At 48.4% G+C, this 25406-nt stretch overlaps 1 protein-coding gene across 2 annotated transcripts in view; it reads left to right on the top strand.

Annotated features, from left to right (window-relative positions):
• Positions 1-25406, top strand: part of EEF2K (eukaryotic elongation factor 2 kinase) — a 62996-nt gene that overhangs the window by 14211 nt on the left and 23379 nt on the right. For both annotated transcript variants that reach the window (XM_082858166.1, XM_082858167.1), the window contains exons 2-9: positions 161-473; positions 15020-15120; positions 18464-18524; positions 19833-19870; positions 20248-20419; positions 23930-24079; positions 24311-24443; positions 24702-24829. In XM_082858166.1, the coding sequence (XP_082714292.1) occupies positions 237-473; positions 15020-15120; positions 18464-18524; positions 19833-19870; positions 20248-20419; positions 23930-24079; positions 24311-24443; positions 24702-24829 (1020 nt within the window). In that variant the 5' untranslated portion in view covers positions 161-236. The remainder of the gene's footprint in view (positions 1-160; positions 474-15019; positions 15121-18463; positions 18525-19832; positions 19871-20247; positions 20420-23929; positions 24080-24310; positions 24444-24701; positions 24830-25406) is intronic.

The following is a 25406-nucleotide window of genomic DNA, read 5'->3' as shown; positions in this document are numbered from 1 at the left end:
AAATGTTCCTAGACACTGCCTGCCAGTGTCTCCCCTAAAGGTGGAAGTAGTTTTCACTCTGAGGGTACCCGCTCCTTCCGTGACAGGGGCATTCGAGGTGAGGTGCCCTGCAAGCTCTCAGCCCCTGGACCCCAGCACCCATTCTCTTTCTTCCTTGCAGGACCCTCACTGCTGCATTTGCCCAGTAACTCTGGCTGTGCCGCCCAGCCCTTGGGTAAGACGGGCGTCCCGGGAACATGGCAGAGGAAGACCTCATCTTCCGCCTGGAAGGCGTGGATGGCGGCCCGACCTCCCGGGCTGGTGATTCAGATGCAGACAGCGATGGTGAGGAGGGTTACTTCATCTGCCCCATCACTGATGATCCGGGGGCACACCAGAATGTTAATTCCAAGGTTAATAACTACTACAGCAACCTAGCCAAAAGCGAGCGCTACGGCTCCAGCGGGTCCCCGGCCATCTCCTTCCATTTCAAGGTGAGTGGTCCCCCCTCCCCCCACTCCCCCTGCCCAGCTCACCTGCCGTAGGGATGGGAGGTTGGGGTCGCTGGTTGAGGTTGTTTCCAAACTCTTGCCAGTGCGTAAATCCTGGATCTGAGGCTATGCCTATTAACCTGGGAAGATTTGGTTGTTTTAATATAACTTTCATTACTTTAGAACAGTGTTTTACGAATAGCTGCTCTGTACCCACTAGTGGGTTGTGGAAACCTTGGCCAGTTTTTTAAGACCCGGAACAGAACAGAATAGACTAGAAAATATTGGAGAGGGAGGTGGGAGGGGGAAAAAATATCAGAGAGCACTGACAGTCGTAAAGATATTTTAGGGACACGTACACACACGTTTACACACTCACATGCAGTGACCAAATTGGTTGTTGGTGACCAGGTTCTCCGACAGAGCGGTTGTGAAGTATTTTTATTTCATCCCTGCATTTGTGTGTATGAGGGTCTAGAGAAAGGATGTAAAATGTAGTTTTTCATGTTGGTTGTGGTCAAAAGAGCCACTGCTTAGAGTTGGGCATCCTTCTTCTGGATTGAGGAAGAGGGGACTTATTTTGTTAGGAATTTGTGTTCATACCATGGCAAAGCTGGTAAAGAGAAGAGGCAGAAAGGCGAACGTTATTGGACTTTTGTATAATAACTGGTGGTGAAAAAAAATTTTTAATGCAGTAATGTTATCCTTATTTAAGTTAATCCTCACAAACAGTAAGTATCCGTTTGTACTGTAACGAAAATGCCTATTACCACTTTGGGATTTGAAATTGAAGTCATTCTTCTCTAACTGCAGAATTAATCTGTTTTTAGAAAATTAATAATTCTAGTTCTCAGACAGTTGTATATTTTTCCTTTTAAGTCAGAGTTCTAGCTTAGCTCTCTCGGGCAGGCAGCTCCAAAAATAGGCCTGTGGGTCCCCTCTGAGGTTGGGGGGCCCCTGAAGGGTCAGGTTGCGGCTTGCCCTGCTTTCCTGTCCTAAGGTGGCTTCTGAAACACACACTCTGCCCCTCAGAGGGCAGCGTGGGAAGACAGGGGAGCAGCCTGGCGCTCCTGTCTGTTCCAGTAAGTCAGGAAGGCTCGCGGAAACGTGGATTCCTGCAGCCTCGTGTACCACGTGTGAGGAGATCCAGGTGCCAGAGGGGGCCGGAGGGGTCAGAGCTTGTGAAACACAAACCAACTCATGCTAACTCAAGTGAAAAAAAAAAAGGGAAATTTATTCTAGCAGGCAAGAAGTGTTTCTTGAGACCCACAGGCAGAAACAATGTCTGGCCTCTCAGGGGACAGATGCAGGAAGCTGGAAGGCCACAGGACTGTCTCTCTCTGTCTCATCCCTCAACTCTCTTTGCCTATTCTTTATTCTTCTCTGCACCTCAGTCTACATAGTGGGAAAATGGATCCTCCCAGCCCCAGGGTCCCCTCATTACAGACGGAGCCACATGCAAAGACAGATCTGACCTTCTTCCATCCCAGCTGTAAGAGGAGAAAAATCTAATCTGCTTGGCCCAGCCCGAGTCAGGCATCCTCTGTCTCTGGTCCAGTCAGTCACCTCTGGCCAGGGCACAGCATGGTGGGGCGCCGGGGATCACAGAACGGGGGCTGCTTCCAGAGAAGGAGGATCCTGGAGGCCTCCTAGTGGGGCAGACCCCTTAGAAGGGCTCCACCCACAGCTGCCTGTTCAGAGGAGCCATGAGCCTGGTTTGGCCTTTTGGCAAACACTGAGTGGGTCCAGGAGCTGGAGGGTCTCAGACAGGGAGGGATGGACACAGTCTCTGACCACAAAACTCAGTATGGTAAATCCTTTAAAGGAAACACAGACGGAGTGATCCAGCAAAGGGAAGTTTGTCTATAAGTCTGGCTTAGGACGTGAGCTTCATGAGGGCAGGACCCTGTGGCCTCATCATTCATCCCCAGTGCCGTGCACACAGCAGGTGCTTTATTCGGAATCAGGAGAGGGATGAGTGCTGAGCTCACTTCACTGGGTGCTATCTTGCTAAAGGACAGATAGGGACAGATAGTCGGTATTTACATAAAACAGAAACCACTGTGGACCTCTTGACAATAGTTATTAAAGTAAAAAATACTTATACCTCAGAGTTATAATTAACATAGACTATTACATTAGTTTCAGGTGGGGACAATTCTTTATTTGGTGGGACTGTCCCTTATATTGTAGGACATTCAGCATGTCTGACCCCTGCTCATTAAATGCCATATTCTCCCCTACTCATCATGACAACCCAAAATGTTCCCCACCATATATTTGCAAAGCTCGCATGAGGAGGTACTGCCCTCAGTTGAGAACAAGTAACAAAACATTTGTACAGGGCTTCCCTGGTGGCGCAGTGGTTGAGAGTCCGCCTGCTGATGCAGGGGACACGGGTTCGTGCCCTGGTCCGGGAAGATCCCACATGCCGCGGAGCGGCTGGGCCGTGAGCCATGGCCGCTGAGCCTGCGCGTCCTGAGCCTGTGCTCCGCAACGGGAGAGGCCACAACAGTGAGAGGCCCGCGTACTGCAAAAAAACCCCCAAAAAACAAAAAAAAACACACATTTGTACAAGTGTTCGGATTTACATATTCAAAGATGTGCTTTGCAGTATTGTTTGTAATAAAGGAAAAATGGAAACAGCTCAAAAGTTCCATTGAGAGGGGCCTGTTTAATTATAGACCATGGTCCTAACAGAATGCTGTATTTACATTCAAACAAAAATGTTTCTATGTGAATTGACTTCAAAACAGTGCCAAGAGGGGCTTCCCTGGTGGCGCATTGGTTGAGAGTCCGCCTGCCGATGCAGGGGACACGGGTTCGTGCCCCGGTCCGGGAAGATCCCACATCCCGCGGAGCGGCTGGGCCCGTGAGCCATGGCCGCTGAGCCTGTGCGTCCGGAGCCTGTGCTCCGCAACGGGAGAGGCCATAACAGTGAGAGGCCCGCGTGCCGCAAAACAAAAAAAAACAGTGCCAAGATATACACAAGATATATTTTTTGTGGGGAGAAAACAAAATCCATGAAAAGCTCTTGGGAAAGTGCTGGTCCATAATAAGGACAAACAAAAATTAGTTATTTTTATTTTTATGTGCTGTGAAGTAAAAAGCAAGTTGAAATATGATCCCACTTGTATCAAAAAAACATAGATATACATATATTAGTATTTGCATAGCAAAAACTCATATAATGTTATAAAACAATTTAAAAATTACTAACGAGAAAAAGAAGGAATTTGCATCCAACAGTTAATGGTGATTCTCTCTGGGGGAGAGGGTGGCATTAAGGGGGACTTTGATTATCTACATGGTATATATTTTTAAACATTGGAACTTTTAAAACTACACGTATGTATTACTTCTGTGTGCAAAAGGATGTTTTTAGCAGAAGAAAAATAAAGCAGCACAGCCAGGTAACCGCCCCTCCCCTAAACAAACATTAGTAATTGGCTGTCCTTGGGCTTGCCTGGTGGCACAGTGGTTGGGAATCCACCTGCCAATTCAGGGGACACGGGTTCAATCCTTGGTCTGGGACGATCCCACATGCTGTGGAGCAGCTGAGCCCGTGAGCCACAACTACTGAGCCTGTGCTCTAGAGCCCACAAGCCACAACTACTGAGCCCACATGCCTAGAGCCAGTGCTCTGCAACAAGAGAAGGTGCCGCAGTGAGAAGCCCGCGCATTGCAACGAAGACCCAACGCAGCCAAAAATAAACAAATAAATGAATTTATAAAATAATTGGCTGTCTTTAAAACTCATCGATTCTGCAAGAGAAAGTTCAAAATCCTCACTGACGATGGTAGCTCATGGTCCGCAGGGCCCCACACCTCTCCCTGCTCCTGCAGCTGGCTTCTCTGTTTTTTTCTGCGGTATGTGGACCTCTCACTGCTGTGGCCTCTCCCGTTGCGGAGCACAGGCTCTGGACGCGCAGGCCCAGTGGCCATGGCTCACCGGCCTAGCTGCTCCGCGGCATGTGGGATCTTCCCGGACCGAGGCACAAACCCGTGTCCCCTGCATTGGCAGGTGGACTCTCAACCACTGCGCCACCAGGGAAGCCCCAGGCTTCTCTTTTCACGCCTCTTCCTGAAACCTCTTTCAGTTGGGTCTGTTAAAATGATTGTTCAGCCTCCCTAGACGCCCTGCCCTGGCTATCGCCTTGGCATTCCTTGGGGCTCGTAGCAGATCTTTCTGTGCATCTGTCATTCTTGAATGCCATTCTGTTTATGAGTCAGCCCCTGACCTCAAGGCCAGGGGCTGTGTCCCATCGCACTTCATCCCCAGTACTCAGAGGAAGGGCTGTTTAAGGATGAGATGTAGCTCTTGGCTGCCCACCGTCCTAGGTGATCGAAGGGAGGCTCTATGGGGTTCTTGTTGCCAGTGGTGACTTCAGGGGGAGATGGCAGCTCAGTTTTCCAGACCTCACTCTCCCTGGCACTCAACAAACTGAATGTGTTTTTTCATTTATTGTCGACATGGCAACTGAGTTGTTTAACCAAAATGGCTACCTGGCATTCCTCCAAGGTGGCGTCACCCTGGCAGGTACCAGGCGTGTATTGTGAACTGTTGAGTTTGTCACTGTCAAGGCCAGGGCGTTTTGCCTGAGTTCCCAGGGGGATGGTGGCAGAATCGTTCAGGGGGCCACGCCCTGGGTAGCATGTCAGGCAGCCAACCAGAGGATGTTTATACAGTTTCTCATAACGTGGGAAAGTGCTTCTGTTCTGGAGTTAATTTTAAAGAGCAAAATATAGAGTATGATTTAGTTCTGTAAACACACACACGTGCACACACACACACACACACACACAAAACAAAACCCTAAAAGGAAGTACATCAACACGCCAACAGAGATTGTCTTAGGATAGGATCATTTTTTTTCTACTTCTGTGCCATGTCTACATTTTCTAGAATAAGTATATATTTTCAAGTTTTTAATAAAGTGGAAAATTTTATTTAAAAGAATTGTTTTCCTGGTCTGAGAATATCTTGGGGATCATTCCAATTAGCACATATAGAGCACCTGTTTTTTAAGTGAATTAAGTTGTATTCCATCACAAGATGTACATGGGTTTATCTAGCCAGTCCCCCTCTTTTTAAAAAAAAAAAAATTATTTGGCTGTACCGAGTCTTAGTTGCAGCACCTGGGATCTTTGTTGCGGTGTGTGGGATCTAGTTCCCTGACCAGGGATCGAACCTGGGCCGCCTGCATTGGGAGCGTGGAGTCTTAACCACTGGACCACCAGGGAAATCCCTAGCCAGTTCCTCCTCTTGAGGGACACTTGGGTTGTTTCCTTTTTTTCCTATTACAAACAGTGCTGTAATAAATCTATACACATATCTAAACAAACTTTAAAATACATGTATTTTATAATATGTAAATAATATACCTACACGGTAGAAAGAATTCAACCTGTACAAATGGTAAACAGTGAAAAGTAATCCTCCCACCTCTGATCCCTGTTTCCCTGGGGGATGCCCTTCCAGAAATGTTCCTTGTGAGTATAAGCATATGTACGTACGTGACTCTCTTCCTTTCCTTTTTCGCAGAAATGTTAGTTGACCGCAAACCTGTTTTGCACTCCTGTGCTGTCTTCCCATATTGGCACATATGAACTGACATCAGCTAGAACTTACATAACCGGCACTGTGGATCAGGCAGGCCCGCCTTACATGTTTTACTCATATCAACTCATTGAATCTGCACAGCAGTCCTATGAGGATTGGTGTTTTGACAGATAGTAAAACTGAGGCTCTGAGAGCTTAATTGCTTGATGCTTCCTGAGTGCAGTATGTTGTCTTGCTTATTTTGTTTTGTTTCTCTAATGGCCGAATATCATGGCATTATCTGGAAGCACTGTAATATATTTAGCCAGTCCCTCATGGGTGGGTGTGAACGTCGTTTCCAGTCTTTTGCTACCACAAACCGCTTCCGTAAGCATCTCTTACGTGTGTCTCTTACGTGTGCGTGTGTCCTGGTGCCCACTTGGGGGTGCGCCTGCCAGGTAAATCCCCAGAGGTGGAATGGCTGGAGCAAAATGTTTGTGGGTTTAAAACTTGGCTAAGCATTGCCCATTGCCCTTCAAAGAGGTTGCACCGGCATTGGTGCTCCCATGACGCATGGGCATGCCTGCTTCCCACGCCCTTCTTGGTAGACTTTGGTGATTAAACTGATACTTTCAACCCGCCCAGGGTGGCTCTAGCAGCTTGGTCAAAGTACAGCAATCGCCCCAGAATGAAGTGGATGAGCGTCTGATGACTCACTGGGAAAAGAGGCGTCCCTGCCCACCCGAGCCCGGGGAGACCCCAGCCTCGCATCTTTGGGCTTCTGCCCCTGCCCACTGACCACAGGAAACTCTGTGCATACGCAGAGGTGGTGACCATTTTGGTACTTCGCCCAGTGCTCTGGGAATGCAGAGTGGGAAAGAGAAGCTTAGGTGTCCTGGGTCCAAAAAGCTTTGGACCTCCATCAAAATAAGGGCCTGCTGGGCGGATGAAGGAAAAAGATGTTGCATATGGCATTGGGCAGGAAGCCGTCAGTGACCTGGTGTCTGGAAAACAGGAGGAGACTGAAGAGAGTCAAGCCTGGCTGGAGGGACTCATCTTTATGAAGCACGTGGTCCTTTATGGAATATGCTAGATATTCATTAACAGGGGTTCCCCTTCTTTAATTTTATTTTGTAAATTTTTTAGCAGCTTTATTGAAATATAATTTACATACCATACAATTTAGCCGTTTAAAATGTACAATTCAGTAGCTTTTAGTGTATTCATAAAATTATGCATTTGCATCACCACAACCAATTTTAGCTTATTTTCATTACCCTAAAAGAAGCCCCATACCTCTTAGCCATCACCCTCAGTATCCCCATCCCACCCAGACCCTAACACCCACTAACGTTATTTTCAGTCTCTATGGATTTGCCTCCTCCAGACAGTTCATGTAAGTAGAATTATACAATATGTGGCCTTTTGTGTCTGACTTCTTTCACTTAGCACAGTGTTTTCAAGGCACATCCATGTTGAAGTGTGTGCCAGTACTTCATTCCTTTTTATTTTTTATTTATTTATTTATTTTCAGTATGCGGGCCTCTCACTGTTGTGGCCTCTCCCGTTGCGGAGCACAGGCTCCGGACGCGTAGGCTCAGTGGCCATGGCTCACGGGCCCAGCCGCCCCACGGCATGTGGGATCTTCCCGGACCGGGGCACGAACCCGTGTCCCCTGCATCGGCAGGCGGACTCTCAACCACTGCGCCACCAGGGAAGCCCCATTCCTTTTTACTGATGATGGATGTACCAATTTCGTTTATCCATCAGTTGATGCACATTTGGGTTGTTTCTGCATTTTGGCTGTTTTGAATAATGCTACACAAGTCTTTGTGTGACCATGTTTTCCTTTCTCTTAGGTAGGTACTTGGGAGTGGAATTGCTGGGTCATATGGTAACTCTGTGTTTGGTCCACATTCTTGAGTCCTGGGTCTTCCATTTCATGGTTGCTGTAGATCTGAAGGCAAATCACCTCCTCACTTTCTGAGCCTTGGGTACCTCGTCAGTGGACTGGGAACTATCCTACCTGCTTGTCCATCCTTGGCAAGGTTACCGTGAGGTGCCGGCCAGGATGCTGTCTGAGGAAAGACTTCCAGGAGACAGGGCGCTTTGTCATCCTAGGGAATGTTATTGCTTTGCTGGTTATTGTTCCCATCCTTCTCTTCCTGTCCTCTCTAGCCGTGACTCTGAATCCCACTGATCAGGGAAGATGACCTGCAGCTACTGTTTTCAACAGAGAGAGATTTCTTGAGGATTTTTAACTTTGTTTCCTTTATAATTATTTTATTGCTTATAGAAGTAATGTATGCTCCTTGCAGAAGACAACTTTGAAAGTGCAGATACAATTGCTGTTAAGGTCTTGGTGTGTATTTCCGTATAAATACAGACACGACTAAATAAACAGGGACTTTTCCTTACAATAACAGGATTTTGCTATATACGTTCTCTAATAACCAGTTTTTCCTCAGCAATCAAGAAATGGCGGGCTTCCCTGGTACCTGGTACGCTTGCCCGCGTACCGCAAAAAAAAAAAATAGAAAAAAGAAATGGTGTGTATCTTTCCACATCAGTAAATGTGGATCTAGTCCATCATTTTTTTAGTGGCCCCATGGCAGCCCGTTGTATAGATATGCCACAGTTTCTTTAAGTATTTCCTTTTGTGGGATCCTTAGGAAGTTTCCAGGTTTTTGCTATTATATTCCGTGCTGGGTTCCATGGAAATTGCACGAAACCTCTAAATGCGTGTGGCCCAGAGTGGGGCAGCCACGCAGTGGTGCGGCCTCTTTCCATCCCAGAGCGTGATGTGCATCTCCACTTCTTCCCACTTCTTTTACTTGTCCTTGGCTGTGGTTTAAGCCCTTTACTGTCGGTCAGGAGGGGTAAGTAGGGCTGACTTAGGGCTATAGTTCTTAAATTCTACAGAAGTGATGATGGGGAAAACATATTTTATAACATCTGCTTACTGAATGTAACAGTTGATGTTTCAAGAAGGAAGCTTCGGGCTTCCTTGGTGGTGCAGGGGTTAAGAATCTGCCTGCCAATGCAGGGGGCACAGGTTCGAGCCCTAGCCCGGGAAGATCCCATGTGCCGCAGAGCAACTAAGCCCGTGTGCCGCAACTACTGAGCCTGCGCTCTAGAGCCCGCCTGCCACAGCTACTGAGCCTGTGTGCCACAACTACTGAAGCCTGCATGCCTAGAGCCCGTGCTCCGCAATAAGAAGCCACTGTGATGAGAAGCCTGCGCACCGCAATGAAGAGTAGGCCCTGCTCACTGCAACCAGAGAAAGCCTGCGCGCAGCAACGAAGACCCAACGCAGCCAAAAATAAAAATAAATAAAATAAATTAATTTTAAAAAAGAAGGAAGCTTCAAGGAGCTACTGGATGCTTCATGTAAGATCCAGAGGCTTTGATTGCTGTGATAGTAGTAATAAGAATAGTGATATAAAACGGCAGCAGTAGCTGATAACATCATATGTGCCAAAGAGATTGCAAACACATTAGCCACACATCTGGTCTCACTCCTGGCATATTTCAGGAAATTTACTATTATTATTAATTAATTATTTAGTTAGTTTTATTTTATACTCTCAGGCTCTGAGGAACCAAAGCCATTCTGTTCTCTTCCCAGGATTATGTTTTCCTCTTTGTGAAACCGCCTGTTTTATGTAAGAATAATTAGTCCACTCACCTGAGTTTTAGGCTCTTTGAAGCTAGAGAATGTTAGAGCTGTCAGGGCCTTAAGGTCATCTAACCCAGTGATCTTTGTTTAATAGCGTTGACTTACACATGCAACGCCTGAAGACATTCTCATAGTAAAAAAATGAGTGTAGATGAAGATGAAGTCACCTTGATCAGCCTCTTATCTTCTTCTATTCCCAGAGATAACCATTGTGTCAGTTTCGAATAATCACTTTCAGACCTTTTACATTTATTTTTACCTTTAATTTTTATTGAAGTATAGCTGATTTACAACATTATATTAGTTTCAGGTGTAGAACATAGTGATTCAGTATTTTCAAGGATTATACTCCATTGAAAATCATTATCGGGGCTTCTCTGGTGGAGCAGTGGTTAGGAATCCTCCTGCAATGCAGGGGACACGGGTTAAAGCCCTGGTCTGGGAAGATCCCACATGCCGCGGAGTAACTAAGCCCAGGTGCCACAACTACTGAGCCTGCACTCTCGAGCCCGCGAGCCACAATTACTGAAGCCCGCACACCTAGAGCCCGTGCTCTGCAACAGGAGAAGCCACCGCAATGAGAAGCCCGTGCACCGCAACAAAGAGTAGCCCCCGCTCTCTGCAACTAGAGAAAAGCCTGCGCGCAGCAACAAAGACCCAACGCAGCCAAAAATAAAATAAATAAATAAATTTATTTAAAAAATTAAATCATTATAAATATTGGCTATATTCCCTGTGCTGTAAAATTTTCAGACCTTTTAAGATGTATTTATGTATAAATGTACATTTATGCATATATCTACAGACACACATATCCTTAGAAATCTATGGTATTTTTTTCATGTATATATTTGTTGAAGTAGAGTTGATTTACAATGCTGTGCCAATGTCTGCTATACAGGAAAGTGACTCAGTTACACACATATAGACATTCTTTTTATATTCTTTTCCATTATGGTTTATCCCAGGAGATTGGATATAGTTCCCTGTGCTATACAGTAGGACCTTGTTGTTTATCCATTCTAAATGTAATAGTTTGCATCTACCAACCCCAATCTCCCATTCCACCCATCTACCCCCCCATCCCGCTTGGCAACCACAGGTCTGATCTCTGTCTGTGAGTCTAAGAAATCTATAGTACTGATTTGTGGGTTTCCTCCACCAGTAAATGGTGTCATGCTGTTTGCTTTATTCAGCACCTTGCTTTTTACCCCCAGACAGTAGGCCTTAGAGATTGCCCATATCAGCATCGTCATCTTTTTAACGGCTGCATGCAAGTATGCCAAGTGTACCTAATCATCCCGCTGTGGACTGGCAGGTTGTTTGTAATGCTTGCCTGTTACATAGCGTTACGAGCACCGACCTGAGCACACCTGGGTAGGTGATCAGAATGGCTGGGTCAGAAGTCAGTGAAGAAGGTTCATAACCACTGGCCGACCATCTGGCATAACCAGATGGCCCTCAAAGGTGGTAGTACCTGCTTCCACTCTCCTCACAGTGTCTGAGAGCACTCACTTCCCGGTCCTCCGTAACCACCTATTTTTCCTAACCTGCTGGATAAAATAGTACCAGTGCTTTAAGTTTAGCTGAGGTTGTTCAACTGTAATGAGCACTGTGTGCTCAGTGAGCCACTGTTTCTAGTGGGAGCATGTCTGCCCCACGGGTGGGGACAGAAAGAAGTTGACCACCAGTAGTCAAAATATTCTTCATCGTCTTTTGTAAATGAGGAAATAGAGGTTCCCCAAGTTTGTCAGCAGTGGGCCGGAACCAGAGCTGAGGGAACTGAATCATAGTACAGGACTTTTTTTTTTTTTTTTTTTGTGGTACGTGGGCCTCTCACTGTTGTGGCCTCTCCCGTTGCAGAGCACAGGCTCTGGACGCGCAGGCTCAGTGGCCATGGCTCACGGGCCCAGCCACTCCGTGGCATATGGGATCTTCCCAGACTGGGGCACAAACCTGCGTCCTTTGCATCGGCAGGCGGACTCTCAACCACTGCGCCACCAGGGAAGCCCAGTACAGGACTTTTTATATTGTGCTTAAAAAAAAAAAGTCACTTGCATTAAACCCACCTGTTGCCAGTAAGGTGTGGCTTGATTTTTTTTCTGGGTTTGTAAAAAAAGGTAATTCTGAGCCTGTGAAATAACATGCCCTCTAATTCTGAAATACTTTTTTCCTTGACTGTTTTTTCTGGTTGCTGCCGTAGCATCCAGCCAGCAGGTAATTTCTGTCGATAATCCTCACTGAATGGGGGGCCCTGTCTTTGGTTGCTTAGGGCGCGTCTTAGTCACCGGTTGAGAGAGGTACATTGAGAAAGTCATGTGTCTCAGGCAGAGAACAGGGCGCTTGTACAGACATGCTCAGAAGGGCGGCCTGCTGACTACTCAGAACTCAGCGGGCTCCTTGACAGGTGGGGGTCAGAAGGCCATTCCTGCCATTCGCAGCAGCTGGAATACAAGAGGGAACTGTGGCACTTTTTTAAAGTACAGAAATCCAACAACTGCTTTTTTTAACATGTCTACTGCAGGGTTATGTGTAACAGGGAAAAGGCAGTGACAAGCTCGGAGTCTCACTGTGGAGAACCACAGGTGAACAGTTAAGTCAATAATGATAAACCCATGCAGTGGATTGTTACACAGCTGTTACAGCTAACTTGTAAATTCATGATGTGATGTTTGTGTCAAAAAATTGGAGTGATTTGTTCTTTGCTTCTTGGAGTGTAACCTAGGAGAATCTTTTTGGAGGAGAACTCCAAATTTCTAAACTTTGTGATCCAGTGATTACACTTCCAAGAAGTATGTCCTACTGAGCTCTTGCACAGGTGCACAGAGATTAGATACAAGGATGGTCCCTTTAGCACTGTTTATACAAGGGATTATTAGAGAGAATATAAATAACCATCAACTGAGCTCTGAGAAACAGCTTAAGGTACATTTATACAATTGTGTATCCTACAACCATGGAAGGGAAACGAGGTCGATCCAGCCTGTCTGTACGTATGACAGGGAAAGGCTGGGTCCAGAATCCTGTGTCAAGTGGAGAAACGTAAGATGCAGAACACAATACGGTCCCAGTGCTCTTAAATTCATGTGTGTGTTAACAAATGCATAGGAGGAAACCTGCAGAATATCCAAATCAACTGTCAGCTGAGGTTTTCAGAGGAGTAGAGGTTAGAAAGGACTGCTGCTTTCTAATTCAGAATTCTGTAGTACTTGTACTTTTTTGTAATAAGCAGATCAAACATTTGGAATCAGGAAAAAAAATCAAGATCACTAAATAAAGAACCAAGTCCCATTGACCCACTCTCCTGAAAAGCTGTAAGTTATATTTGCAGTGTGATTCCAATTTTATTTAAAAATGCACGTAAGGGATCTGGAAAATAACTAGTCCAAAGCATTGATGATAGTTGCTCTGGTGGACGGCACGTGGCAGATTTGAATTTTCTTTGTCTTCTGTATTTTCCAAGTGTTTTCATTAAGCATGAATTACCTCCAAATAGGAAGCAAAAAATTACGGGCTTCATTTTTAGACTTTGCAGAGATTAGAAAGCCCCAGTAAGGGAGCCCTGGGCCGTGTGCGTGCATGTGTGTGTGTGCCTCATCTCCTCTGAGCAGGCTCCCAGGGATGGAGCCTAGGCCGGGGGCATGCGCTGGGAGCTGTCCTGTTTGGACCCAAGTCCTTGGAAGAGCTCCTAAGAGCTGGTCCAGGAGGCTGAGGGATGCCATTGTGGGGTGGGGAGGTCTGGAATCTGCCAGGCCCAGACAGTGGCCAGCCCACGATCCGGACCCTCCCTGTGGCTCAGGCCTGTGGCCTGGAAGGGAGGTTTGGTCTCACTGATTCCTCTGTAGAGGCTGTCGGGCAAAGGTTCAAGCTCTACAGGAAAAGATGGAGAGGGTATTGCTACCCAGTGTGAGAGTCGGAGTGTTTGTTTGGAGGGGACAAGAAAGGAGTCCACCTTGGGATTATAAAAACAGTAAAATGAGCTGCTTTTTTTTTTTAATATTTATTTATTTGGCTGTGCGGATCTTTGTTGCGGCACTCGGGATCTTTGTTGTGGCATGTGAACTCTTAGTTGTGGCATGTGGGATCTAGTTCCCTGACCAGGGATCGAACCTGGGCCTCCTGCATTGGGAGCGTGGAGTCTTAGCCACTGGACCACCAGGGAAGTCCCAAATGAGCTTCTTAAAACAAAAAACTGGGGTCGTACTATGATGCTGTTGAGAATCAGCATGTTCTCTCCATAACGTGCCTTGGTCATCTTTCCCAGTTAGTACCCTTGAAGCCCCGTTCTTAACAGGGTTTGAACGTTTGGGGACATGTTTTCGGGCAGCACAACGATGGAAGGCACTGAGGCACCAAATGGGTGGAAGGCAGGGATGCTGAACCTGCAACGTGCAGAGCAGATCTGCACAAGGAATTGTCCTGCACCCCCAGGACCTTGGAACATCTCATGGGAATCTGTTCATAATTAACTGAGAACTTAGCACTTTGTTAATGTAAAGGCAACATATCTTTTGCATAGTTTGATATACTCTTGAGTTTAAGAAGGTTAAATTGTCTATGAATTTCATTTAGGGCAGTAAAATGGGGTGTATTTATGATTTATACAATATTTATGAAAAGGTGACATTGGGCCTGATAGAGTCCAGAATTCCCACCATAAGGCGGTTTAGCATTTTAAATGAATAGAATCAAAGTGTATTAACCACTCCCCACAGACGTTTGGGATGAATTCAGTTTTGCACAATCACAGTGATACCGCTTGTACACATATGTTTGCACACTTATGTTTGTATTTCTAGAGGATACATTCCTAGATGTAGAATTGCTGGGTCAAAATAAAGGAATACAGTTTTTCCATTTTAGTACATTGCCAGATTGCCTTTAGAAGAGGTTTATACCCACTGACAGTACGTGAGAACACCTGTTTCCCCACATCCTGGTCAGACTCATCATTACCAGCTGTGAAAATGTTTGCCAGTCTGAACAAGGTGGGATGGGGGAATATCATCTTATTTTCATTCTCAACTTTTTGATAACAAGTGAAGCAGTATGTGTTTTCTATACATATTATGTTTCTTCTTCGGTTTTGTAGTTAAGACAGGTCACTTCTGGCGGTGGGAAAGCTGGGCCCATGTGAGCTGTGCCCATGTGAGGTCTTTTGGGAACTATGTTCCTACAAGGATAATAGATGGGAGTGATTCTCTCTGACTGATGCTGTCTGCCTCCCCAGAGGTCGGAGACACTGGGAAATCACAGGGTGAGAGGAGCTGCCCTGCACTGTCCCAGAAGCCCCTGGTCTGGACCTAACACTCCCCTTTGCTTCTGCAGGAAGCTTGGAAGCATGCAATCGAGAAGGCCAAGCACATGCCTGACCCCTGGGCCGAGTTCCACCTGGAGGACATTGCCACGGAATGCGCCACACGTCACAGGTCAGTACCTCGTCTACAGACACTCTATGACCCCAGTCCACAAGGAGTCCTTGTGGGGTTTGGGTCTTCCTTCTGCTTAAAATCAGTGAGGCTTAAGTACCCTTGGAGATCAAGGAAAAGGGAATATAATAATAATAATATCAGCCAGTATTTGAGTATTTACGCATGCTTAAGGCATTGTGCATGATCTCATTTAATCCTTACTGTGTGTATTTAATCCTGTAAAGTGTGTATTCTACAGGCTAGGCTGAGCTATGCTGCAAGTACAAATACCCCAAGGGCTTTATGCAACAAAGGTGCATTTCTTGCTCATATGAAGTTGGGTGAGAGTTGAGTAACTCTTCAGGGCATCTCAGGGATCCAGGCTACTTTTGTCTTGTGGCTCCATCATCTCAACACATGACCCCACAATTGCTATCAAAGGGAAAGAAAGCAGACCAGCCTTTCAGTGCCTTGGCCCCAGGAAGATTCACAAAACAGAGCTGGGAGGGTCTAGATTTCCTATTTGAAAAGGCAGAAGGAAGGAGGAGTGTTTTCAGGGGGTTTCAGGAAGAAAAATAAAAACAACAAAACACTACCACCAACATAGTAATAAGGAGGACTATGGTGATGATGATGGGGTCCTTATTTACTGAATTTTCCATCTGCGAGGTACTGTTTACGCACTCTATACGTATTTACTCATTAAATAAAGTCTGGAGTCGTTGTGTCAAGCCTTCGGCACTCCTTTGAGGATCTGATGAAGCCATCTCAGAACGTTGCACACATATGTCTTATTTGACTCATAATTTTAGAAGACGCATGGATCTGCCCTGGGGCCTGTCCTGTGTCCTGTGACCTCTGTAGACCCCTCCAGCTCTGACTCATCCAGGTGAACCCCGTGAGTTCCCTCAGTTGCCCCAGTGGAGAGAGAGGTTTGAACAGGGTCACCCAGGTAGTTAATAAGATAACTTTCTGACTCAGTTCAGTGTCTGTGAATTAGTCAGGACTCTTTTTCAAATGCAAGTGACAGAAACCCAGTTCGCAGTGGCTTAAGCATAGAAAGGAATGGTTGACTCATCTACGTGGGCTTCGCGTATGGCTAGTCACAGCTGCTCCAAGGGTGCTTTTGGCTCTGACCCCAGATAGACTGTCTTACATCAGTGGCACACATGGCTTCTAGGAGCCCCACATTTCATCTCACTCAGTGGGAAAGGATCTTTCTTTCTCGATTTTTTTTAAAAACAAAAGTCCCACATTTGAATCTCATTGGCCTGGCCTTGGTTATAGGCCGGTTACTGAACCAGTCATTGTGCCAGGAGCTTTGCTCTCACTGGCCAGGTCTAGATCACATACCACAAGCAAGAAGGCGCTGGGGGATCAGCTTCACCCAGTCCATATGTTCTGAAAATGGAGGATGGGGGTTTTCCAAAGGAAAATTGGGGTGCTGTTACCAGAAGAAAGGGGAGCAGTTGCTAGGCAGGCAGAAACAGTGGAGCCCTCTCCACCTTTCTGCAATGTGTTCCTGCTCCCACCTTGTGAGGAGATGGGTTAGAACCTAGTGTGCACCTTTCCCCATTTCGGAGGCTGACCTCCTAGTGGGCTCTGGGGTCTGTGCCGGCAGCTGAGGTCAGCATCGTCGGGGCCCCAGAAGGCCAGGTTGCGGACTCTGTTCCTTCCTGCCTATAAATGCAGCGTGGTGGCTGGTCGGTGACATCTGGCCTCCAGGCTGAGGACACCAGGCTACCAGGGAGGCCCTTGGAAAAGCAGGACTCACGTGCTGGGCTGGTTCTGTGTGTCCCTGAGCTCCTTGGGGGCCAGGGACCAGGGGCTGCGCCGAATTGTGTTTATTTCCTAACCATAGTAGCTGATTTCACCTGCCCTGGCTGCCAGCAGAGGGAGGTCAGGCACAGAATGTCCAGAGATTTCTAAATTGGAAGCTTCCACCTCTATTGCTGGTTTTTAAAGAGCTCTGCTGCAAGCCAGCCCTTTACTGGGACAGATTTCCTGTTCACGTGGGTTGTACCCAGGCTGGTTAGGAGCAAGGTTCTGTTTGAAACAGACCTGGGTTTGAATCTTGGCTCTCAGGAAGGTTTTTTCACCTCTCTGAACCTTGGTTTCCCCATCTGGAAAGTGGGCACAATATTTGTACGGATCTCCAAGGGCTGAGTGACGGTTGATGGAGGAGTTCCGTGTAAGCACTCAGCATACAGTGAATGCTCAGTGAACTTAGAGCAGCTCTGTCCTCTGTAAGGTTAGTGACTGTGAAGGACAGTTAAGACCCTTCCAGTGTTGCATGTCTCTGCCCTCCCCCAACTTCTGGGCGCCTCTCAGCTTTCAGTCTGTTTGGAAGTGAGGGAAGATGACTTCCTTTACCTTGGCCTCTACATAGTAGTACTAACAATGATTGCTGTTATTTATTGGCACAGCACTGCCATGGGCTGGTGCCAGCAGGTGTGTGGCTCTGACAAGCCTTCCTCCCCACCCTGGGCCTGGGGTGGGTTAACCGCCAGGCCTCTGCTTGTTTTTCAGGCTCTGAAAAGGCTGTTCCCACGAGCTGGGAGGTTCTGGAGTCTGTCGCCCCTGAGGGAGGGCCAGGGAGGCATCTGCTAGAGCTAAGAACACCTCAGCCCTGGGGGAGGTTTAAGATTTTAGGGATTTACTGAGCCAAGGAGCTTCCTACCAGGCAAACCTGTTAAGGCCCAGCCAGGCCTAGGGGCAGATTTGCTCTGGAAAAGAGGATCCTTGGGAAAAGAGAGATGAAAATGTTCTGGAACCCTCTCCATCCCTCTCTGCCTTGGGTGTGTATCCAGCAGCCCCTTTCCTGGTTGGACTCAGAGGCAGGACCCTCCCCCCAGCCTGCCTGCACCGGGACCTGGGCTGGGCCTCACACGGGCAAGACCAAGGACGCTGCCACCTCCCATCCTGGGACACGCCATTCATTATCTAGGCCAGTTATAACAAGGATATTTACTTATTCAACTGTTCATCCACCATGCGTTTATTAAGCCTCCCCTGTACCAGGTCCTGTTCACTGGCCTGCCTTTGTGGAGTTACAGTCTGGTGGGGGAGCCAGATAGGTAGGGAGCAAGGCCGCCCACTGCACAACTGTAAGCGCTGGGGGACATGGTGGAGAGGGAATAGCTGCCTTTGACGAAGGGGCAGGAGGCCAGTGTGGTGGGGACCTGGGAGGGAGGGGGAGTGTCCACAGACCCAACCCAGGAGGTCGGGTGGGCCTGTGGGTAGAGAGAAGATTTGATCCCGAGGGCATTGGGCAGCCCAGAAAAGTCTTCTGCCTTCAGCTAGTGAGTGACAGGATCAGGTAATGGACGCTGCGCCCTGGGGTGGGTTCTGGTCTCTGCAGGTACAACGCTGTCACCGGGGAGTGGCTGGAGGATGAAGTTCTGATCAAGATGGCGTCTCAGGTGAGCAGAGCCTCGAGCCCAGTGTAATCAGGGATTGCTTCCTCTCCTCCACACCCACTCTATTTTATTTTTTTAACTTTGGGGGAGTCTTTATAGTACGGTATATTTATTTTATTTTTTACAACAGCTTTATTGAGATATAATTCACACACCATACCCCATACCCATTTAAAGTGTACAGTTCAGTGGTTTTTAGTAGTCACAGAGTTATGCAACCATCACCACGATCAGTCCCAGAACATTTTCACCATCTCTAGAAGAAACCCCGTACCTACCCATTAGCAGTCAGTCTCCAATTCCCTTATCTGCCCTAGCCATGGGCAACCACTAATTTATCTTCTGTCCCTGTATATTTACCTATTCTGGGCATTTCATGTATTAATCATATATATCAAAAGATTCTTCTTGACACTCTTCTTGAAAATCGGTGAACCGTGAATGTGTATATCCGTTTTCAAAACTTGCAGGTCACCACCTATTACTTTTCATCTAACAAGGTGAACTCAGTGGGTTGCAAGAAAAAGGAATCAACTAGAAAATAGAGAACTTCCTGCATAGTAAGGGGCAGGATCGATCTGTGAAACATTTTGTAGTGTATCACACACTCAGAAAAGTGTGTAGCTTGAGGAGTTTCACCAAGTGAACATGTGTTTAACTATCACCCAGATCAAGACACAGAATATCACCGGCGCCCCCAGAAGCCCCTCTCAGCCCCACTTACTCCTCCTTTACCCCCAAGGGTAAGCACTACCCTGAATTCTATCACCCGAGATTGGTTTTGCTTCTTTTTGTGCTCCCTGTAAGTGGAACCATACCGTATATGTATAGCTCAACATTTTGTCCATGAGGTTTTGTACATGTTTTTTCTAGAACTGTAATTTGTTCATTCTCATTGCTGTATAATATTTTGTCAAGCAAATAGACCTGATTGATCAATCCATTATACTGTCGATGGACATTTGGGTGGTTTTGCTTTTTTTCTGTTACAGGGCTACAAAAAACATCCTTTGACATGTACTGTCTCTACCCCCACCCCGTCACCCCCATAATATCTTCACCCCCTGAGAGTCTTCTGCTCAGCTAGGCGGGGAGTAGGGTGGTCTCGTCAGTCCTGCAGCCTCCAGGCTGGAAGTTCTATGAGGCCTTGGTGCTGCAGTAAAGGAAGGAGGGCCCGGGGATTTTAGGGTTGAGATGAGGTCCAGGGCATCGATTTGGTGGGTGACGTCCAAGGGGAAAATCTCCTCCTGGCTCAGGGTAGCCTCTGGGTGGGGTGTGGGGACTGATAACCCGCTGTGTGATGTCTTTCAGCCCTTCGGCCGGGGAGCAATGAGGGAGTGCTTCAGGACGTAAGTGACTCAGCCTGCCTCTCGGGGCCCTGCCCAGACTCCCTCAGGCTCCTGAGAGCAGGGGCACTGTGACATTTCCAGTCAAGAAATGGAGACAGTGGCTTCTCTTCTTGTAGCCCAAGCTCCTCTCCATCTGGTCTCCGTTGGACCACACGTTGGGACCGGCTGTGGGGATGGGCTGGAGGAGAACAGGAAGTATGTCCCTTAAGCCCCCTTCGCAGCTCTTTGAAGGATGCTGTGGGGTGGGGAAGCCCCTCCCACCTCTTGCATTTTGTTCCTGGCTCTAGCCAGCCGGGTCAGGCAGGGTCTTCCCATCCTGGGGACTAGGGCTGGGATCCAGAACACCCAGGCGGGCCCCCTGATGCCTCTCCCCTCAGGAAGAAGCTTTCCAACTTCCTGCACACTCAGCAGTGGAAGGGGGCCTCCAACTACGTGGCAAAGCGCTACATCGAGTCCGTGGACAGGGACGTGTACTTTGAGGATGTGCGTCTACAGATGGAAGCCAAGCTCTGGGGAGAGGAGTATAATCGGCACAAGCCCCCTAAGCAGGTGTGTGGCACCCCTATCTGCCGCCCTCCAACACCAGGACGTATCTGGAGATGAGGATGATGGAGGTGCCTGTCACAGGCTTCCTTTTTCACCATCTTAGCAGCCGCTAATAACAACCATCATGTATTGAGCCTGATATGTCAAGTACTCTACATGCCAAGAGTTATTTATTTCTGAAAACAGAGGTCTGAGGTTGTTTGAGGTCGGAATGTTTTTATTCCATTTACAGATGGGATCTATTAGTCAGGATTTTTGCTTGCAAATGACAGAAACCCACTCAAACGGGCTTAATCCAAAAAGGGAATTTATTGCCTCCTATAACTGAGAAATAGTGCTGGCTACAGGTGTAGCTAGATCCAGGACCAAACTGAAGTTGTTGGGAATCTTCCTCCAGCTCTAGTCTCACTGTTCTGTGTTGGCGTCACTCTCAGGCGGCTTTTCAACTTGTGGTGACATGTTAGTCCCAGTAGCTGCAGGCTCCCTTTCCGTTTCTCGGCAACCTTGATGGAATGACATGTTTTCCCGCAAGTTTCAATGAGTCTGGGTTTTTTGTTTTTTTTTTCTTTTTCTTTTTTTGGCCATACCGCACGGCGTGTGGGGTCTTAGTTCCCCAACCAGGGTTCAAACCCGCGTTCCCTTTGTTGGAAGCACGGAGTCTTAACCACTGGACTGTCAGGGAAGTCCCATGGGTTTCATTGGCTTGATTAGTTCAGGTGCCTATCACTGAGCCAATCACGATGGCCAGGGTGTGGGAATATGCAGATTAGGCAGGCCTGAGCCTTGTACCCACCAGCAGTATGGGTTCTTCCACCCAGACTAGGTGGACTGAGATTGGTGGCTCCCAAGGAAAAGCAGGAGAGGGAGTGGGGAATGGATTCCTTCCTTATCTGCCCCTGGGGAACCTAGGGCACAAAGGGGTTAAGTGTCTTGCCCAAATGGGCAGGGATGGAGCCAGGGCTCAAATCCAGGCTTTCCAAGCCCCTGCTCTTGCCTTCTTCACTTGAGCCCCCAGGGTATTGGTGACCTGAAGCCAAGCAGAACTTCCTGTTGCCTGCAGGCATTTGAGGAAATAGCACCCCGGGCCTCTGCCCTGCTTAAATTCACAGCTCAGCTCTCCTACTGTTTGTGCACCTGCTAGCTATAAGGTACCATCTTCTGAGTGCCTAGGAGAGCCACACTTCCAGGTAGCCAGCAGAATTTATTGAGTGCCTACTGTTTGCAGAGCCCTTGATTAAGTGTCCTTGGTGTGGATACAAAAAGCCACACTCCCACCCTCGGGGGTTGTGTCCTCTTTAGTAATTCAGTACACTCAGGCCTGGCCACTTTTTCCTTCCTCCCTAAGCTTGTTTCTGCCTCAGGACCTTTGCACTGTTCCTGCAAGGCTGCATCACTGCATCTCCTCAATCCTGCTCACGGTTCAGGTCTCAGCTCATGTCACCTCCTCAGCTAGGCTGTGCTAGACCGTCCTAAATGAAGTAACCCAACGCTGCACCCTCTGTCATGTCACTTTGTTTTGGTTTCTTTTTATTTCAGAGCAGTTGGCACCATCTGAAAGGGTCTTATTCATGTAGTTAATATTTCAGTTGCTTCTCTCCCCCGAGGGCAGGGATTTTATCTGTCTTGTTCAACTCTGTCCGAGTGCCTAGGTGCTCAGTGAATAATAACGTGGTTGAATTGATGAAGGGAGAGGAATGTGGTTGTTCGAGGAGGACCTGGCTGTCCCCTTGAGGATGTATCCTTGCCACTGACCCTCACCCAGTTGCCTTCTGCTCAAGCAGGTGGCCCTGCAGCAGGCTTCCTGGTAGACATGGAGCCAACTTTTGGAACAGGAACCCTCTGGGAACCAGCCGCTCCTTCCCCCCTGTCTGGTTCTCAAAACTGAGGCCACATTTGGGGAGGTTCTCAGCTCTCAGCTCTGGGCCCCTTTGGCCTCTGCAGTTGTTGTCTGCCTGTCTGGTGACTCAGACAAGCAGTTTCCTGGGTGGTCATTTCCTTGGGAAACCCAGGCCTGGCTCCTGTTGTGGGTGGCGTCAAGGGAACAGGGTGCCGTGGGTATGATCTTGTGTAACAGATAATGAGTTAGAGTTTCAGGTTTTCCCTGCTCTACTTTACAAACATACTCAGTACTTACATGTTTTCTTCTGAGTACAAAGTTAAACATGTACTTGGTGCAAAATTTAGCAAGGAATGTCTGAGTTCCCTGTGAGTCCCCTTTGCAGGGAAAGAACCACTCTTACGGTTTGGTATGTATCACTCTAGAATTGTGTCTGCTGATAATAATGACATCGGCAAACGTTGACTGCCTCTTCCCTGTGCCAACAGATTTCATCCTCTTACCCGTTCCACAGGTGAAGAAACTCAGGCACAGAATGGTGAAATAACTTGAGCAAATTCACTGTATTAGCATAAGGCACAGGTTGAGTTGCTTAACAGACAGACCCACAGTTGTGTGCTAACTCGAAATGGTTCCCTTTTGTCTCATCTAACAATCCCGCTTTGGTGGGGTCTCAGGGTGGGCTGGTGCTTTGCCTGCTCAAGTCATCCAGAGGCCTGGTTCCTTCTGTCTTGTTGCTCTGCCACCTGCCGGGAGTTGCCCTGGACTACATGGTCAGATCCGGCTCACTGGCAGATGTCCACCTTACAGCCTCAGGAAGGCCAGAGGAGGAGAGGGCAGGCTGGAGTTGCATCATCACTGCTGCTTGCTTCCTATTGGCCAGGCTTAGTCACATGGCCACACTTAGCATCCAAGGGAAGCCAAGCGATGCCATCCCTACCGAATGGCTGTGCATCCTGTTAAAGCTCAGGGATGGGGGGTTGTCTTAGTCCATTTGGGCTGCTGTAACAAAATACCACAGAATGGGTAACTCAAAAACCACAGAAATTTGTTAAGTCCAAGATCAAGGTGCCAGCATGGTCACGTTCTGGTGAGGGCCCTCTTCCTCGTTCATAGCTGGAATCTTCTTGCTGTGTCCTCACATGGTGGACAGAGTGAGGGAGCTCTATGGGGTCTCTCTCTCTCTCTTTTTTTTTTTTTTTTGCGGTACGCGAGCCTCTCACTGTTGTGGCCTCTCCCATTGCGGAGCACAGGCTCCGGACGCGCAGGCTCAGTGGCCATGGCTCACGGGCCCAGCCACTCAGCGGCACGTGGCATCTTCCTGGACCGGGGCACGAACCCGTGTCCCCTGCATCGGCAGGCAGACTCGCAACCACTGCGCCACCAGGGAAGCCCTATGGGGTCTCTTTTATAAGGGCACTAATCCCATTCTCTCTCATGACCTTATCACCTCCCAAAGGCCCCACCTCCTAATACCATCACCTTTGAGGGTTGAGATTTCAACCTATGAAATTTGGGGAGATACATTGAGGCCGTAGCAGGGGTTTTCATTCTCAAAGGAAAAGGGGAGTGGATTCTGGGGACAGTCAGCAGTTTCAGCCTTTCTGCTCCAGCCTCTTATCAGAGGAGGGTTCCGCTGGGCCCTCCCTCTGACCCCCCTCCCACCTTCCCGCCAGGTGGACATCATGCAGATGTGCATCATAGAGCTGAAGGAAAGGCAGGGCCGGCCTCTCTTCCACCTAGAGCACTACATCGAGGGCAAGTACATCAAGTACAACTCCAACTCAGGCTTCGTCCGCGATGACAACATGCGCCTGACACCGCAGGTGAGGCCCCTGCAGACGCCCGTGCCCCATCTCAGCAGACCTCGGGTCCCTCCGAATTAGGCAGGGCTCCTTCCTTTGTCTTTGCCTCTGTACAACTCCTCCCTGCAGATAAAGGCCCCCAACATGGGCAGAGGTGGGGTGTTGAAACCTCTCAGAGCACTGCCTGCCAGCGTTTGTGCAGCCCACAGCCTGGTCTCTTGTGGTCACCTTTTCTTTCATGTCACCCCACAGGCCTTCAGCCACTTCACTTTTGAGCGTTCCGGCCACCAGCTGATTGTGGTGGACGTCCAGGGTGTGGGTGACCTCTACACCGACCCACAGATCCACACCGAGAGGGGCACTGACTTTGGAGATGGCAACCTAGGTAGGCAGGGAAAGCCAGCGTGTCCACGGAGACCACACTCCCCACAAAATCTCTGGGCTCTTTGTTCACCCAAGAAAGCAGGCCGAGGTGAATATGGGGCGCCCCAAGATTGTGGAGGTGGGAGCCTGGGGCCTCTGGCTCCTGCCAGTTTAGCATGTTTTACACCTGCCCCTGCCGCATTTAGGGTGCTCAGTACCGTCCTGCCCCCACCCCAAAGCAGAGCAGTGCTCCAGAACCCCTGCTCTGTTGTGTCCGCAGGTGTCCGCGGGATGGCTCTCTTCTTCCACTCTCATGCCTGCAACCGGATTTGCAAGAGCATGGGCCTCACTCCTTTTGACCTCTCCCCAAGAGAGAGGGACGCGGTGACTCAGAACATCAAGCTACTGGTGGGTACCCAGCGTGAACCTGCTCGGACTGGCAGGGCCCTTCTTGCTGCCAGGACCCGCAAACTGTGTTTTCTGTGTGCTGGTGGCTCAGGCCTTGCAATGCTTAATTCAAGAGTACTGGGGCTGGAAGACTCTTAGTCCTGTCTGTGTCCCTCGTCCCTCTTGAGCCAATGCACACAGCCCTCCTGAATATCCCCACTAATAGAGGAACTGGGGTCTGCTTGATATAGGCCCATTTTTGCCCAGAGTGAGGGGACCAGGTATGTACAGATAGTGAGTGGAGTGTGTGGAATGTGGTTCGTGTGATGTGTTGACAAACGGCTGGACTAGACTTGGACCTGGCTCACTGAGTACCTCGCCGTGTCCAGGATGTACCCCCATCCCCACCCCCACTGCATGGACCAGATCTAAGACAATATTGTCAAAGAGCAGCTTGGGATTCTGGAATGTATCCCCCAGCTCAGGGCTGTAAAGCGTGGGCAGCGCTTCTGGGAATGCTGGCCCTCTGAGCTCCTGTTCCGGATGCCCCTTCTTAGAGGCCTTTGGGTTAAGCCCCCACTGATTCGTTTTAGGTTTT

Source organism: Leucopleurus acutus (assembly GCF_964270905.1).
Source record: "Leucopleurus acutus genome assembly, chromosome: 16".
In the NCBI taxonomy this organism is placed as follows: domain Eukaryota; kingdom Metazoa; phylum Chordata; class Mammalia; order Artiodactyla; family Delphinidae; genus Leucopleurus; species Leucopleurus acutus.
The sequence above is the reverse complement of the archived record's forward strand: the minus strand, read 5'-3'. Positions and strand labels throughout refer to the sequence as shown.